This window comes from Botryllus schlosseri, chromosome 10, assembly GCF_051294905.1.
Source record: "Botryllus schlosseri isolate E-star chromosome 10, Bs_hap1, whole genome shotgun sequence".
Taxonomy (NCBI): domain Eukaryota; kingdom Metazoa; phylum Chordata; class Ascidiacea; order Stolidobranchia; family Styelidae; genus Botryllus; species Botryllus schlosseri.
Window position 1 is genome coordinate 17,527,010 of NC_137245.1, and position 17,029 is coordinate 17,544,038.

Genomic DNA, 17,029 nt, shown 5'->3' on the forward strand with positions numbered 1-17,029 from the left:
AAAATAGAAGAAAAATTAAACGATGGTAGCAAATGATCAATGAAGCAATGTCTGGGCGAGGTAGGGCAACAGTGTCAGTATAACGACAAGAGGTGATCAAGTAGGGCTTTTTTGAATCTATTATAAGGCAATTCACGGATATGTGGTGGTAATGCATTCCAGATGATAGGTCCCGAGTAGTCGATAGATCTCTTTGTTAGGTTGCTATTGGGTGGGGGTAAATAGATATTTCCTTTAGACGAGGATCTCGTGTAATGAGAGTGGACATTTTTAGCAGGCATGAAAAAGACATCAAACACAGGAGGCAAACTATTGGAAAAATATTTGTGAACGACTTTTGATACTTCGAAGCGATATAGTTTGTCAACTTGCAAAATTCGGTGCTTACGGTAGTAGGGCGATAGTTTGGTACGTAAAGGTACAGATGAGATCAGCCGTATCGCACGGTTTTGCAGGGTTCGAATTCTGCGCAAAAAATGTTGTGCTTGCATTTCCCCATACTACGATTCCATATTGCAGGTGAGAGTGGAAAAGAGAGAAATAGATGGTACGTAGTATTGATCTGGTCATATGACTCGAGACTCAGACGGCCAAGACCAACATCTCATTGTAATTTCGAAGAATAGTAAAGTAACCACACTATTGGCATTTCGTCTATTTGTACTAGTACTTGAAAATGCGACCAGAAACTGCTAAAAGTGAGGAAAAATAGTATATTATAAATGCGACCCACTCGATGGCACCAAAAAGAGTTATAAAAAGAGGGTTTAACAAGACATTAACAGGAAACTGAGAAGTCAGCACAATGACTTGGACTCGGACTCGACCCTCCGATTGTTGACTTGACTCGGTGGTGAATTGTAAATGACTCGACTTGACTCGAGTCAAAACTATAAAAGTGAGATTGACTTGTGACTCGGTGCCTATAGTGACTTGGTTACAACCAGGGCTTTGGAGCCGGGGCCGGAGCCCGGAGCCGGAGCCCCGGAGCCGTGCATTTTTACCGGAGCTGGTGCCGGAGCCAGTTATTTGAGGGGTAGCTCCGGCTCCGACGTATTTCATAAGATGCTATTATATATGCAACAACCATATCTGCTGAGTTCACATAATTCAACAGCAGGCCTTCGCGAAATTAAGAATCTTTTCCTCTTTGCCGCTACCTTTTCCGACTAACCATGTTCCTGGGCATTTAACAGCAGAGAAGTCGTATGTTCAATGTTCAATTTTCATACATTAGTGCCGAACCTCGGTATGCGAAAGATGCCTGTGAATATTGTGGGTATTCGGCATACCCGCAATTTCATCATCAGCACAACCTTGTTGGCCAATTGTAGACGGTTCGAAAATAATGATCACTATGTATTACGCGAAATGGGAGAGACGATAAAAACGTGACTTCGTTGCACATGTCGGTATGACGAGCACGAGTCGAGAAATTCCATCTCATCGTTGCTATGAATCGAATGAACAAATACTCGTTCTTTCGTGATAGTTCTTTAATCGGGCTGCGAAATTGGACTGTGTTATTGAGTATGCAGTTATGCATGCTAATTGGAATTCATTACTGCGCATCATCGTGATTCACTCCAGTAAGGATTTTCGAGCGTAAATAGGGGATGGCAGAAGAGTGGCCCAAAACCCCATGGTATTTTATGTTGGAGACAAATTACTGATTTGATACGCGATTTCCAATTTGTAATCATATGTTTCGTAAACTTGTAAATGTGCGATGTGCATACTGCATAGTTTAATTCGTTATGGACATGGCGCAATGTGCATGGCATAGTGTTTAATTTGATTATTCGATTCGTTTCAACGGGAAAATATTATATTCCGATAAACTTGATCGACACCGGATGGACTGGTAACGGCAACGAGTGCACCAATATTGAACGTCGAACCATTGGCCATTTGGTACAAATCGAATTTCTATTGATCACGTCGTTATATCCGCCCATATTGCTCTTACTACAGTTACAGTTGAATAATAATCGCACATTTAAAGATTGAATTGAGCTGTATGGCTGTTAACGAGTACAGTACCAGTGTTAAAACTCCGCATCAGAATTTTAATGCTGTACAGTGTGCAGTGTACACAGCAATGGCACGGAGTATAGTGCGTTCTAGTGCAACTATGATGTTATCGACAATTGACAAGTACTCATTATGCCGTCACAAGCCCGCACGGCGGTACCTATATATCTTCGTTGCTGCATCCGATGTTACTGACGGCTGACAGACTCTAGATCAGTGGTTCTCAACCTTTTTCACCTCGCGGACCGGTAAAATTTCAAAAGATACTTGGCGGACCGTTGGATCTTAAAAAATTGAAATCAACCCCAAATGTAATGGATGCAGCTATTTTTCTGAAAGTGTCGTACTAGAGCAGTGGTTCCCAACCTTTTTCGACTCATCGCCCCCTTTTGAAGCTCCACACCGATCATCGCCCCCCAAATATTGGGAACCGAAAAAGGTCAACTTTTCGGCTCGACCTCGAAATTACACTTTTACAGCTAAATTCTCGTTGGGCGCCTATGGACAATTAAACACATATGTATATATATCGAAGTTTTCGGTCAGCACAAGGGCATTCCTTTTCGGCCAAGGTCTTCTCGCTGCTGATCGCTCTGGCATACTTCTCGGAGTCGTATGTTACATGGCCTATAACTTGATATGTCTTGGAGCGTCGTGGCGCAGTAATGGCCGTCGCTGAAGTCTCCATTTCCATAAATCATGCGTATTGTTGTTGGGGGAAGGGTACCCCCAAATCAATACATATGACAATATTAAATCGTGCCCAGCGCGAAAATTTTTTGAAAAAGATGGAAGAATTAAAAAAAAATTACTGCATAATTTATGTTAATTCACAAAATAATTTTGGCCCCTTCGAGTTCGCTTCCCAAATTGGGTAACTTCGATAACTTATATGTCCTACGGACGCATTCCAGAACACTAGTAATGATGAACTAACTGGACGTGAATACCCATGTTAAACTGTCCAGTCCATGTCTACTTATTCATATCGTCTCACTATACGCGCTGAAATCGCTACATAGTGGTCATGTTATGAATAAATAACTGCTGGAATCGGACACGGTCGCACGATGCGCGAAAATTTTTTCCGATTCACGAATGAATTTCGTCATTAATATTCGTAGTTTCACATATTACCATCAAATAGTTATCCTTTCTCAGACAATAGGGTCAGATTCATCGGTAATGTTGATGAAGGGAGTGTTTTCGAAAATTTAGGGCGAGTTATAAATGATGATGCATCTTCGTGTTGTTATTTCTTGACCTCCCATCAGGATTGTCGATTTAGTGCAGTAGTTCTCAAACTTTTGTAGACACGTCTCCCTTTGTGGTAGTGAAAAATTTCGCGCCCCTGATCGTCATATCCCAAAGTACAACCAGAATGCTGGTAATTCCAACGGATAGTTTGATGGCATGGGAGGCTATGCCTGTTGATGAGAGAATTTTGAAATGTAAAATTCGAACTTAACGCAAAGCAATTAGCATGAAATGAAGGTCAATCGAGCGGAGCGCGAAAAACTTATTCAGCAGACCGCACTTTCGCGCCATGCTTCGGATGCTTCCACATCCTCTAGTTTAAGAACAGCTGGTACAGTGGAAAGATATTGGAATCTCTCAAACGTACTAGAAACAAATTTCTTTCGTGAGGAGAGCTCGATTCCAAGTTGGTATTTCTATATGGGGTGCATCATTTTCCTTCCATTTCTTTCCATTTCCCATCTAGATTGCTAACGGCGCTACGACTATATTAAAATCGAAAAATGAAGTCGCTTTGAATCGCGCATAGCGAGAAGAAAATTTCAAGATTAATTGAAATATCTCAAAAAATTTGGGAGTCAATTCGTAAATTCGACTGTCATGTCGACGGCCGCCAACACATACTAATTGAATTACGTGTCTACTGGATGTCCACGGCCACACAAACTTCTTTCTACTGCCACAAGATGGCCACCCCTGTACCAAAGAGAGAGAGAGAGAGAGAGAGGCAATTTGAGGGTTTTGGTCGTAATTAAGTATGTTTATGATGGTATTCATGTGATTGTACGGTAGTGTCTGCTTAGTTCTGAGTCGAGGTAAAATTAACTTGCCCAGATAAACACAGGCTAATTTCGTGCCGAAGGCCGTGGATTAACTGACCGCGCCAACTTTAGTAATATGCATCTCTTCGACAATATCGAGAGATGAAGCTTTTAGAGTAGGGCCATGCAGCCTACTACGAGAACAATGCGCCGCACGAAAACACCTGGCAACAGCGATACCTGGCCAGTGGCCACCCACAAAATTAATGAATCGAAAATGAATGATCGTACGAATTGCGCGGTTTAGCGAGTCAGCTAGTACTTAGCGATTTGATCGTATGTCGTCACAGGATACAACGTGAACATTAACAGTCAAATTCAACATGTTTCCGGCACTAATCTAGACTACCTCACGAAGTTCTGCATCAGTTTAAAATTTGACGATTTATTTATTTTACCAATGGACTAGCCTTCAGCATGTTTCATTTTGAAATTAAGGTATAAAATCTTAATATACCTCGCGGACCGGTAGAAAAGTCGTCACGGACCGGCACCGGTCCGCGGACCGGCGGTTGAGAACCACTGCTCTAGATTACTATATATAACTAACCTACGGGTAAATTAGTAATCTATATAGACCAGAGGTGGCCAACCTTTTCGACTGAAGGGCCACATGAAATTTACGAACGAGTGCGTAGCCCACTAGCCGCACCAGGCGCGTAAAATTTTCAAAGGTAATATTATTATTACTTGGGTATATTGCGGGTCGACTGTATCGCCCGCTGGGCTCAGTTTGCAAGGACAGGACTATTCGGCATCTGGACATATCGATATCGAAGATTTCCGCTAATATACGACAATCATTTTGTACCTACATTTCATCGCCGACGATCTTCCTGCGAGCGCAAACGCGAATACACTTTCTCTCGTAATTGCTAATATAGTTAGACTCACTCGGCTAAATCAGGCGTTTTTTCATTTTCAGGTGGGGGTAGGCTACAGAGAAAGAAATCCCGTGACAATGAAACACGCGAAGCGTGTAGAAAAATTTCACTACTTTTTTATAGTTTATTGTAATGTACGACGATTTACTAAAAATGTGACTGCTGGACCCTGGATCTGCCAATGCGTCGGAACTAACATTTTAGTCATCAACATTCCAAGTGTCGCGGGTATACTAACTATATTTTTGGTTGACATTGCAAGTTCACAATCTGAGCAATTCAATTTCGAAAATATAACAGAATTTCGATAATATAATGGGAAATTAGCTTGCGGGCTACTCAAAACCTTCTCGTGGGCCACATATGGCCCGCAGGCCGCGGGTTGCCCACCCTTGATATAGACAGGCACCTTCGATAGTTTTCAGAGCCGGAGCTGGAGCCGGAGCAGTGGTAATAATGCGGCTCCGGAGCTGGAGCCGGAGCTAATGTATGAGAGAAGAAAGCTCCGGAGCCGGAGCTGAAGCAATGCAAATTTACGGCTGCTCCAAAGCCTTGGTTACAACCCTGCCAAATGTATCAACTGGGGCATTCAAACGATATAATAATCCCATAAAATCAATAACTTCCGTCGCTATACCAATAATTTCGACGAGGACTTGCAAGGGAATATAGGCTATGCTTACGCCTTAACGGTCTACAGGCCAGACCATACAATGTATTCGCCGTATGAGTATTGCGACGGTGATATTGGGCAGAGTGTAAAACGGGTCTCTATACTTGTTACCGATATTACTCCATTGACATTTATACAGCAGTAGCCAACACCCCAATCGCACGGATTTGGGTTCTATGATACAATAAACATATGAAATCAAGATTGACTCCGTACACCTGCTAGATTTTATACATCAGACAACGATATCAATTCCATTGATTAGTTGAATAAGCATCATTTGCTGACTACATGTAGTAAATTCGCTCTTGATGTTGCGTCATTACGGGTCAAGTTCACAGCAGAGAGTCACCAAATATTCGCAAACGGAAAGCTGGATATTTCGAGCAAACTTTTGCAACAAAGCAAGTAGAATTTTTGAGATTGTCAGGGTGCATGCTCGTTTAGTGTTGATTTTTCTTATGCTGCCAGCGCCATACATAGAGTGGCCCGCCATAAATTTCAACCAGATATGTTATAATGAAGTGAAAATTATAATATATGAAAAAGGTTCACAGTGCAGAACCTACCAACGTTCGTTTGTGAACGTGAACCTCTAAATTTGTGAGGTTCATACACAGAACGCGAACGTGAACCTCACGTTCACTCCGTCCCTAGTAAATAGATATTCGATGTGCATTAGTGTGATTCTAAGAAAACCCACCGTGCTGTATATCAGGTTATCAATAGCCTACATTTCAGACACCACTACTTCGCAACAGGATAATTAATCACCTCTCAGCCTAAGTTGAAATAGCAACTTTTGTATTGATGTTTGGTTCTGCTTAGTTAAACTATTGAATGTAATAGTTCTAATTCTATAGTTAATTGCAGTTTAACCGTGCTGCTTGGCGAGCAGTAGGCCTATATGGTACGAACGTACACCAGACGAAGGTTTGAAATTTTGTACTCGTCAAATAAAACATTACGGTTTCCACAACGAAGCCTTAAAATCAACAGCTGCTGATATATATCATAACCGAGCCTTTGTTTAGCCGTTTTCGTAATGGAAGCTTGCATTACATTATCTGCATCAAGTTGAAGGCAGAATGTCAAGTTCACTTTATCGTATTCTCATATTATTCTACTCAAAACGGGCGCCAATCGCTATTTCACAATTCTTTATTGAACATTTGGACCTGCCGCCATAGCCATCGGCTTATATACCATGTTAGCGTGGGTTGTAGCTAGAATCAGGATCAAAACAGCAAAAGTTTCCCCCACCCAAACATTGGTTTTGGACCCCCATAGAGTAGTCAATTTTGAAGTTGATGATTGAATTTAATCAATAATATTGGTAATTGCATTATATTGCGTTTTTAATCCTATCTCAGCGCCCGATGGCCAGATTTACCTGAAGAGCAAGGGGCGCGTAATTCATAATTAGAACATCTGGTATCTTGGAATAATTACTTTATTGTATGTTGTTAATTCGTGACCTCCGGTCTGTTATATAGCCAAAAGATATTGATTGTAGTGGCCCAAACATAGCAGAATAAAAGAAAAACTTGCGTGAGACGCACGTACAAATTTTCATGTCTAATCCTCTGTGGGTGCCCGGGTGGCATTTGCATCGTGGGCTCAGATTGAAAGGAATAGACTGTTAGTCACGCCCACCCAGCCCGGCTATTGACAATGGACACATTATCTAAGTTTCGGCCAATGTCTTTCTTTAGTAGCACACTTCGTGGAGTCTCATGTTGGCCGCAACTGCACATGCACATGTCTTTTGATGTGTCGAGGAGCGGTATTGACTGGCACCGAAATGCCTATTACTATGAATTATACAAGCCTTAATTCTTGAGGGGGAGACGTATGCATTTTCAAATCAAGCTATCTAGAGACATTTAAATCGCAAAGCTCAAAGAGAATTTCCAAGTTAATGAAATCGATCGAACATACTCTTATAATTTATGTTGGTTTACGAAATACTTTTGAGTACCCTCCCCGACCACTCCCCCCCCCCTATTGGGGAATTTGGGGTGCGGCAGTTATGGACCTGGCAAGAATGCAAAACGTTGTGTGGGATAAACCGTCCTCTATAAAATGGGCAATGGGTACAATATGACGTAACAAAGGAATGTCCCATCTTTTGTAAAGACAGCTGTTATATCATTAGGCCTTTTCAGCGCAATCCGTGTATTGTCTTCCAATATAACTACTACCATGCAAAATAAATGTAATCGTGAGTAATCGTGATTACTTTTCCAATGTAATCGTAATCGTAATCGACTACTTCCTGATTTTGCTGTAATCGTAATCGTAATCGTATAATCGCGTGATTCAGAAGTAATCGTAATCGCAATCGATTACATTCATGAAGTAATCACCCCATGTCTGACACGAAGTGCTATGGTGCCGCGAACTATGTTTGCCTTTCAGAGAGTGCTGCGAGGTCAAAAAGGTTGGGAACCACTGTATTAGAATGACTAAAACTGCTATAGGCCAATGCCTGTTGCCGACTTTTACCACAACAGTATGTTGGGATATGTATTATGTTTATGGTACACGTAAACGATATATATGTGTAAATTGGCGACTTCATTTACACGGAACGCATCAGTATCACACGGCACTATGCGATATTTATTAGTTGACAATTTCCGTTCTCCAGTAGTTGCTAACGATTACCCCTGACGAGTGTCAGCCGAGGGGGTCAGTAACGAAGTACTTCTACTTTTTGAAGTACTTGAAGTACTTCGCCTACTCGCACTACTTATTAGGTAGTTATGATTTTAGACTACTTCTACTTCTACTTGACAGTTGTAAGTTTTTTAGACAAAGGTAGGCGTAGAATATCAACTTACTTACTTGTGAACCACCACTCCTACTTCTACTTGAGTAGAAATTCCGGCGTTACTTCTACTTCTATTTAAGTAGCGAGGGTGACTACTTTGACCACCTCTGGTGTCAGCTGAAAATATTCGGGTATATTTTAATATGAACATACTATTCAATTGTATATTGTAGTTCTATACCTCCAAGAAGCTCTTCAAATACTTGAAAAACGTACCTTACCACGTTGTTAGCGATGGAGTGTGTTTGTTGTGTTTCACGTTGGCATTGGTTACATGTATACTTCACACAAAATAAGATCAGACAATTGCTGCATTCTTTCCAGCCCTACTAGAATTCCTAATCAATAGAAAAATACCCTAGGTACTTTGTGATGTGGGAATATAAAAGAACTTTGCTTGAAGATCACAAAGTAGTATAGTGGAGACACAGCACAACAATAAAATGATTGGTGTAATGAATGCTAACCGTTACGACGCTATGTGTAACACAAAGCCTCATTCATAAAATCTGGGCGAAGATGCACTATGTATCACGGTATGTAAACATATTTTAGAAAATCGCTCCTATTAGAAGCGTCATTAGTCATTTGCCTTATAGCTGCTAGTTTCTGTTGCTGTATGTGGCATTGATGGTCTACTACAATGGTCATGGTCATTTACACCAGGCCGATATTTCTTAATTTTGATTCCGCAGCTGCCGACTTATAGCATGGCCCACTTCTAGGCTTTTTAAGACAACGCTTATGCGGATGAGATGGCGAGGGGCCGCGAATGTAATTTCGCAAGTAGCCACCCCGGATTACCTGCCAAATATAGGTTATGTGACGCGTCAGAAACTTTACGTTTGCTTGCGTAGAAACTCTGACTACTATAACCAACTCTGAATATGCCTGCGTTGTTCTCAATCATATGATACAAAGTCGAATTTGCTATTGTGTCAATATACACTACAGTTATACACAGTACTTCGCGTGGATGGAAGCAACAGTCGGCGTGGACTTGGTGAAGCCTACGTGTCTAAGACGAGACAGGCCGCCGTGGTATGTCGAGCTGACCAGGCCGTTCACATATGTGTCGCCCGGTCACTCGCAATAATAGAAAACACAACACAGAGTTATCTTAGATTACATACTACGAGTGATCACGTGATACATCGTTAGAAATACCCACTCTCAATACAATTTGACTTGAGTAGTATTCATTCCATGGATTAACAACTGAGCAGTGTGACAATTACTATAGGTGTTTCCGTGAGAAAATGAATGCTCAGATTTCACCTCGCCATTATTTGAAGCCGGTATAATTACCGGCGATGATTTCTGTTGGAGAATGGGGTTAAATGAGTCATGCCTGCCATATGCTTCGTTTGATGCACCAAGCTAAAGTAGCATTGACAGAATATAAAAGTATCGCTCATTAAACTTTCGATGGGAACCATACATTTTTTATCTGCATTATTTACAGTTTGTTACGTGCTTATATTCTTCTAATCATCTGACGATTTCTCCTGGCTAGAGTTGGATAAAAGTTGGGAAGTACAAAAGGACTGCGTAATAATCTGTACAGAGTTCATTCCACACATACAACGAGCTTTGTTTCAATCAATAAACAAATGATATATACGCCACACCTTATAAATTTTTGACATGTATTGTGTGTCTTGTATATCGCATTCTACAATATATGTGTGTCTTGGGCAGATGAAAATATGATCTGTCCGTTGATTGATTGATGCGATTGCAATCCAAACGTATTGTAACCAAGTCACAATGTTACGAGTCTTAAGTCAAATTCACTTTTATAGTTCTGCCTCGAGTCAAGTCGAGTCATTTTGAAGTCCTCATGTCAAATCTGAGTCCAAGTCAGGTAGCAACGGATCGAGTCCAAGCCATAGTGTGGAGATTCGAGTCCTAGTCCAAGTCTTAGTTTTCCCTGTATATTATCGAGTTAATGTCATGTTAACTCACTGATGTGAAACTGCTGAGTGATATAGAAGGCCTCGCATTCATTTAGTCTTCAGGAATACCGGACCTCGACCTAACATCGATCTCGCCTTCCGCCACATGCCACATCATTTTGTCGCTTGCCTTTCACATCCTCTGCTACACTTTTCATTCAGTGTGCATGCCTCTTCTCTACTTCGCCTGGGCCAATGTGGGTGTCTGATCTTAAAGACTACTCCAAGTCGTTTCTACACCTTCCTATCTTTTCAATGTATCGCAGTTTTGTGGTGTTTTGAAAAGATGAAAATATTAATAAACTAAACTAATACTGATACTGACAATATACTCATTTTTCTCGGCCTTAAAATGTTTAATTGTTCATTCAAAAATACAGTTTCAGGGCCTATTTTTCAAACATCAGTATTGATAAACGAGACTTCAATCAAGTCATATAAAATGTCATGTAACATTACATTTGGTCGAGTCATGCGCGATGACTCGAGTACAAGTGGATTCGAAACACCATACGAATCAAAGTCGAGTAAAGTCGAGTCAATAAAAAACTGCGACTCGAGTCACTACAGCCCTGTTGCAATCACACTCACCTTGAGCTTTGCCAAGAGCAATTGTGAAAATTAAAACAATGCAGACGGCTATTGTGCATTGCAGTGCCATATCCAATCAGCAAACTCATGTAGCGGTCCAAATATTCTCTTCCATCACACAAACCAAAGATTGTCGACTTTTTTACAGGTTATGAAACATACTAACTGGTTGATCCTAAATCCAAAAGCAATAATCTGCTTGAAAATATATATCCGGAAAATTAGTTTCAATTTGGTAGCTTGACGTTTATGTATCAGTTCCGTTGCGGTCAATGTCCCTCAAACTTCAACGACTATACTTCACATCGGAGACAAAAGCGCACAAGTACAGCACACGCGCGTCAACGAAGAACAACTACCATATGATCAGGACTGAATACAAGAAAACGCATTGCTCTAACAAGTATGCCGGACCCCAATTGTGGAACAGCATCTCGCCGGCTATCCGACAGTCGTCGAGCATGTCCATGTCCATTGTCCATGTCCACATTCAAGTCGAAATACAAGCAATTTCTTCTAAATGAATATTAGCCAGTATTCAGGATTACCGGACCACGACCTAACATCGACCTCGCCCTCCGCCACAGGCCACCTCATTTTGTCGCTTGCGTCCTATATTCTCAGCATTACTTTTCATTCAGTGTGCATGCCTCTTCTTTTTAATTCGCCTAGGCTAAGGTGGGTGTCTGATATTAAAGGCTACTCCAAGTTATTTCGACACCTTCCTATCCTTTCATTGTATCGCAGTCTTGTGATGTTTTGAAACGATGGAAATATTAATAAACCTGACTGATTGATTGATTGATTGAAAAAAATTCAGTCGTTCAATCGGAATTTTCTTAATGCTGATACATTGATGGATTTCCACAGCAAATTTCCGCGTACCATGTACGATTGCATGTCTCTTAATCCTCTGTTGACGTAACACAATTCCGCCATGACATAAAATATTTACATGTCCAGGAACACAAATCGAACATTAAATAGAAATTAGCTGTGGACTGATGTGCCTGGTACACGTAATGCTATTTACAGCCACTGTAAACTGCTTCAAGCACAAAGAGGTTAAAAAGTAGACTACCGAAATAGGCCTACTCAAGTAGCTTTAAAAAGAATTTGTTACATTGCATGTATTGCAGACTTGTTTCACCTGATACATCACATCAGCTCTTGAATTTACGATATGTACTGTCACAGCTATCACGAGTAGGCTAATCAAGCTGCACAGTGTTTATAATCATAATTAGACGTCGTTTGCGTATAGCATTCCAAACTTGAACTTCATATAGCGCCAGTTGCATTCGCTACATCACAAGGTATCTGCAACAATGCTGCTGAGATTTTCCTTCCACCTACAAGAAAAATATTCTCTTAACCTAGATGTGCTCATGATTATAATGTGATACTGTCCAATTCTGTTACAAAGTAACACCCTAACCAGCAGTAACAACTGATCTGATGTGACATTTACCGGCGATAAATTCACCACTGAGTCAAAACAACGGCGCGAACAATTTATAGAAGTACGCAATCTCCTAGTTCATCACGGCTATATATACATCATCCGACAAAATTTGAAAATATTTGACTCGAATTGTATCTTGAGGATGACGGACGACGATCAGGCTTCTCGATGAGTCAATATGCTGTTTAATTGTCTCTGACTATCTTATATCCTTTACACGTCAGCTTACTTGGGCTCCAAAGCATAGCTACAAGGGATTATTTCTTCGTCAACTATATTCTCTGATTACAGATTATCGTATTAATTGTGTTGATTTGCGCCTAACATTTTCTGTGCCTCGCAGTTCTTGCTTCTTGCCTAAAGAAACAAACATCATGATAGCAACATCTGTTTACTATTTACCGCGATAGCGTATCCACGGCGATACTCGCCGACTGATACTCGGGCACCATCTTCCGATGAAGATTATGTAAAACAATTGAGTCGACTGCGTCACCATAACGCACTGATTTATGTCTTACTTATCCCCATGTTACATCCAAAAACGTAGTATAAGTCACACGTCACCCAGTTTTACCGATTAAATGTTCCTAATCAGCATTTTGCATCTCGTTTTGCTAATCGAGTGTCCTCGCAAGTCTCTGGCTCGATCTGGATCATAGATATGCTGACTGAGGAAGCTAATTTCTTTGATTCAGTCGACCAGCCTGTAGACTGGTCGCGCATAGTCAGAATTGCCCAAAAACGCTTTGCCAGTCTGTCTTAACAGTACACTATCGAGCAGAAATGTAAATAGGGAAGGAGGGGCACAATGGTACATCGCGAATATTTTTAAAACCCGATAGGGAGAATTATATTATAGGCTACATCGCTTGGTCACGGTGGTTTAGTGGTGTCATGTCAGCCGCAATCCGGGTGTGGTTTGATTTTGCCAGGGTTGCAGTCTTTGTGAGAAAATGACAAGTTGCTTAATTTTGCTAACTTGCGTAAATTTACATCGCTACTTTACGATTGTGTTTTAGGTGGGTGTATCTCGTTTGTTGTGCATGAAATTAGTGGTAGTCAGAGCAGTTATTAGTCGCCCTGTATGGCATTTTAGCCGCAGGAATGAGATTTTAAAGTTTTTTGGGGGGGTTTTGCTATGAAGAAGTAGGCGAGGCACATTGGTACAATTTGGCTGGGGCATAATGGTTCATTGATATCTAAAGGAATATATCTGAAGATATTACAAAACTTATAAAAATCATGTAGGACTTCAAGGTTATTTTACCCCCCTTATAATCAACGTGCGACGAGCCGGTAACAATCTTCATGCAAGTTTCATTAGGATTCAAAACTTCAGATGTAAACTAAAACTGGGTCTTCACCACCTGCTAATAGTATTATTATAACCTCTATTCACAGTAAAACTGGTAAATACACAATACACATATAATCCGGGAGCAACCTGCCCCTAAAGGAAAATGGCGAGATTGAAGTAAATTTTTAAAGTTTCACTAATACAGTCAAATTGTTATTCCTATGCAATACATGAAGATTACAGAATTGCGGTAGATGAAGAGTTGGCATTAAAAGTTTTCAGTGGCACTATAGAGGATGTACAAATGTAGGCTACATCCTCTATAGTGGCACTTATCAACTGTTAAGGACTTGTGTGCCACGGACTTCAACGCAAACAAATCCAGGAAAATTCACGAAGACGGCACCTGCTGATCCATCCTTTTCCTCAACAGTTCTGTTTCTTGCTAACTGATGCGGTGTTAATTTGTTGCTGTTGCGCTTTCATTATTTCTTCGTATTTTAAAATCATTTTTCTTTTGAACCATGCGTTTTATGCTCATCTCCCGTTTTGCTAAAGTTCATTGGAAGTTCTGACTAGCATGTGTTTTATGGCCCATGTGCCCCACCTTCCCCTAAACTACAAATTGTGTACATTATAGAGATATTCAAGCCTGCAGAGATGGTCAAAGTGGTCAACGTTGGTACTCAAGTAGAAATAAAATTTAACATCATTAATTTCTACTCAAGTAGGCCTACAAGTAGAGGTTTACAAGACACTTCTAAAGTACTCCAAGTGGAAGTAAACCGTGAATGTCTGAGTACTCAAGTAACTATTTCAAAAAGTAGATTTTGCCGAGAAGCAGTACACTCATAGCAGTTGAACGGAGGTTTCTACTTCCGTAATTCCAAAGTTCATCGATTGACGTAAAATTTGTAATGACACAACAACTAGGTGCAACTTCCCAACATAAATTCAGTTGCCGTGATAGAAACTATTTAGAACACTTGTTATGACAATTCGACCAAAACAAGCGATAGGCTACATATATACCGCAAATGTACTGTAAGAACAACGTGGTTTAATTGCTTTAAAACATGTTAAGTAGAAATGGTAGTCTACAAATATACCCACCACTTAAGTAAATAGTAAAGGTAGGGAAACTTTAACTGAGCACTCTGAAAAAGAACAAGTAATCTGTAACTGACCTTCTCTGTTCAAAATAAGGCTAAACAAAGGAATGAACTCGAATAAAATTAAGGGAAATCCTTTTTCGCCATCTGATAAATATGAAAAATACCGGCTTTATTATTTTACAGCTTGAATTTTTTTATGGCCTGTGATTTAAGTGTCTAATGGTTAATCTAGTTCTGGATGTACTACTAACTCTAGAAATACTTACGGAAGCCAAAAACGCATACGAGACTGTTGATACGACAGTTTTATAAACGAATGAATACTTATGCTTCCTTCACACAAATAAATGCATAGTGACAAGAACACCCAAATAGATTCGGTAACACGCTAGGTACGCTCTGTTGGCAAAGTCACGGATATACGAAATCGGAAAAGGTTTCAACTAAACACTAAACTAAGTCTACACAGTTCTGAAAATCTCGTAACAAATTTGGCGACACCAAGATCAAAGTAAAGTATTTTATCGCTAACATGCCAACATGATCAACGCCTATAAAGTAGAAAATTTCCAGAGTCCAATATCACTCGCGCTTTCGCACATTCACGCAAAGATAGGATCAGCAATAGATCAGAAAAATTATTAGTAATAAAAAAATGAGATAGCAATATTGTAAAATATAAGGAATATCGTACAGCTCTACTAAAAGGCGTGATAATATCCTTGAACATTTTTTACGCAGTCGTAGAACAACGAGACGTTGGCACTATATGATTCACAGTATATGTAAGTATACAGTATATATAAGAGAATACAAAACATACAAGGATATCACAGGTAATGGGAATAGACACTGTGAAACATTGAAATAACAGTGTGGTGAGAAAATGAAGAAATTTGCAATTTAGACTTCTCAATCGCAATATGTATACAACAGGTAAACAGTGTGTACAATTGTACAGTATACAAATACAATATTGTAAAATTCCGTAATTTGTAGTATTTTGAGCAATATATTTGTGGCACAGGTTTTCGGTTGTGAGGGTTTGAATGTACTCGGTTAGTAGTAAATATCCAGCATTAAAATGTAAGTGAGGTGAATAAAATGGCACTGGATGACACAGCGTGTTGCAAAGATTCAGAAAATATATGAAATACTAGTCCACGAAATTCACCCTTCCGACAAACAGAAAAAGACCAGGTCACTATTTTCTTCAGCTGACTGTTTTTGGAAATATACTAATCGGCCTTTTTGTTAGCTTTCTCCATCTGTTCCAATTCATTTTCTACCGAGCGCACGTTCGCCTCTGATGCGTCGATGGGGTATGTTATCAAACCGGGAACGATGGGGTACGTGGATTGATATGGTTCGGAAGGATCTGGAACAAAATGTGCGTGTCGTTGTTGTTTGCGGTGACTGCCGACTTGTAGCACGGCTCACTTCCGAGCTTTTGTGAGACGCCGCTTACGCGGATGAGGGGGCGAAAATATTACAACGTCCAGTGAATATGAAATTAACACGGTCAAAAAATGCACGCGCTGACGGCCTATTCTGCAGATGACACGAAAAAAGGCCAACTCAACAGAGAGTACCGTAGACGCAAAGACCGGTTTTCCGAGCACGGCCTCGTAAAAACGGCCTTTTTTTAGTAAAATCACTAGCGGTCAGAGTTGGATGAATAAATTTTCAATTTAGATGTCCTCTTTTTCGCATCCGTAAATATGGGGGGTAGTAGTAGTCCAAAAGCATAGCCACTTGAGTATACAGTAGATGTAGCCTAACCTACTTGACAAAACCGAAAAGTTGGAAGTACTTTGTTACCAACCACATCTGGTTTCACATTGAGGTCAGTAAAAGTAGACGCAACAATAGGGTTATTCATAAATAACCTTTTCCTTGAAATTTGACTGGCTATTCGACAAAATTGTTAGGTTGGCTAAAAAAAACGCTGCACGCCAAAATTTGCTCAACAGAAGTATAAGCGAAGCTATTAGAGTTCGAAAATTTTAAAAGTACATCAAAAACTATTTTCAAATTCTACTGGCAGCCCCATGAGATTGTTAAGTTGTCTAAAGCATAGCAAATTTCACTAAAT

The 17,029-nt window shown here is 40.3% G+C and overlaps 2 protein-coding genes across 4 annotated transcripts in view; both read right to left on the minus strand.

The window, feature by feature from the left end:
• LOC145448832 (uncharacterized) overlaps window positions 1-12,238 on the minus strand; it is a 77,533-nt gene extending 65,295 nt beyond the window's left edge. Inside the window, exon 1 of the mRNA XM_080327285.1 lies at window positions 11,055-12,238. Coding sequence (XP_080183411.1) covers window positions 11,055-11,124 — 70 coding nt within the window. The 5' untranslated portion in view covers window positions 11,125-12,238. The remainder of the gene's footprint in view (window positions 1-11,054) is intronic.
• Window positions 12,239-15,224: 2,986 nt separating this feature from the next.
• The window catches only part of LOC145448372 (uncharacterized), a 47,644-nt gene continuing 45,839 nt past the window's right edge, over window positions 15,225-17,029 (minus strand). For all 3 annotated transcript variants that reach the window (XM_080326757.1, XM_080326756.1, XM_080326755.1), the window contains exon 29: window positions 15,225-16,312. In XM_080326757.1, coding sequence (XP_080182883.1) covers window positions 16,173-16,312 — 140 coding nt within the window. In that variant the 3' untranslated portion in view covers window positions 15,225-16,172. The remainder of the gene's footprint in view (window positions 16,313-17,029) is intronic.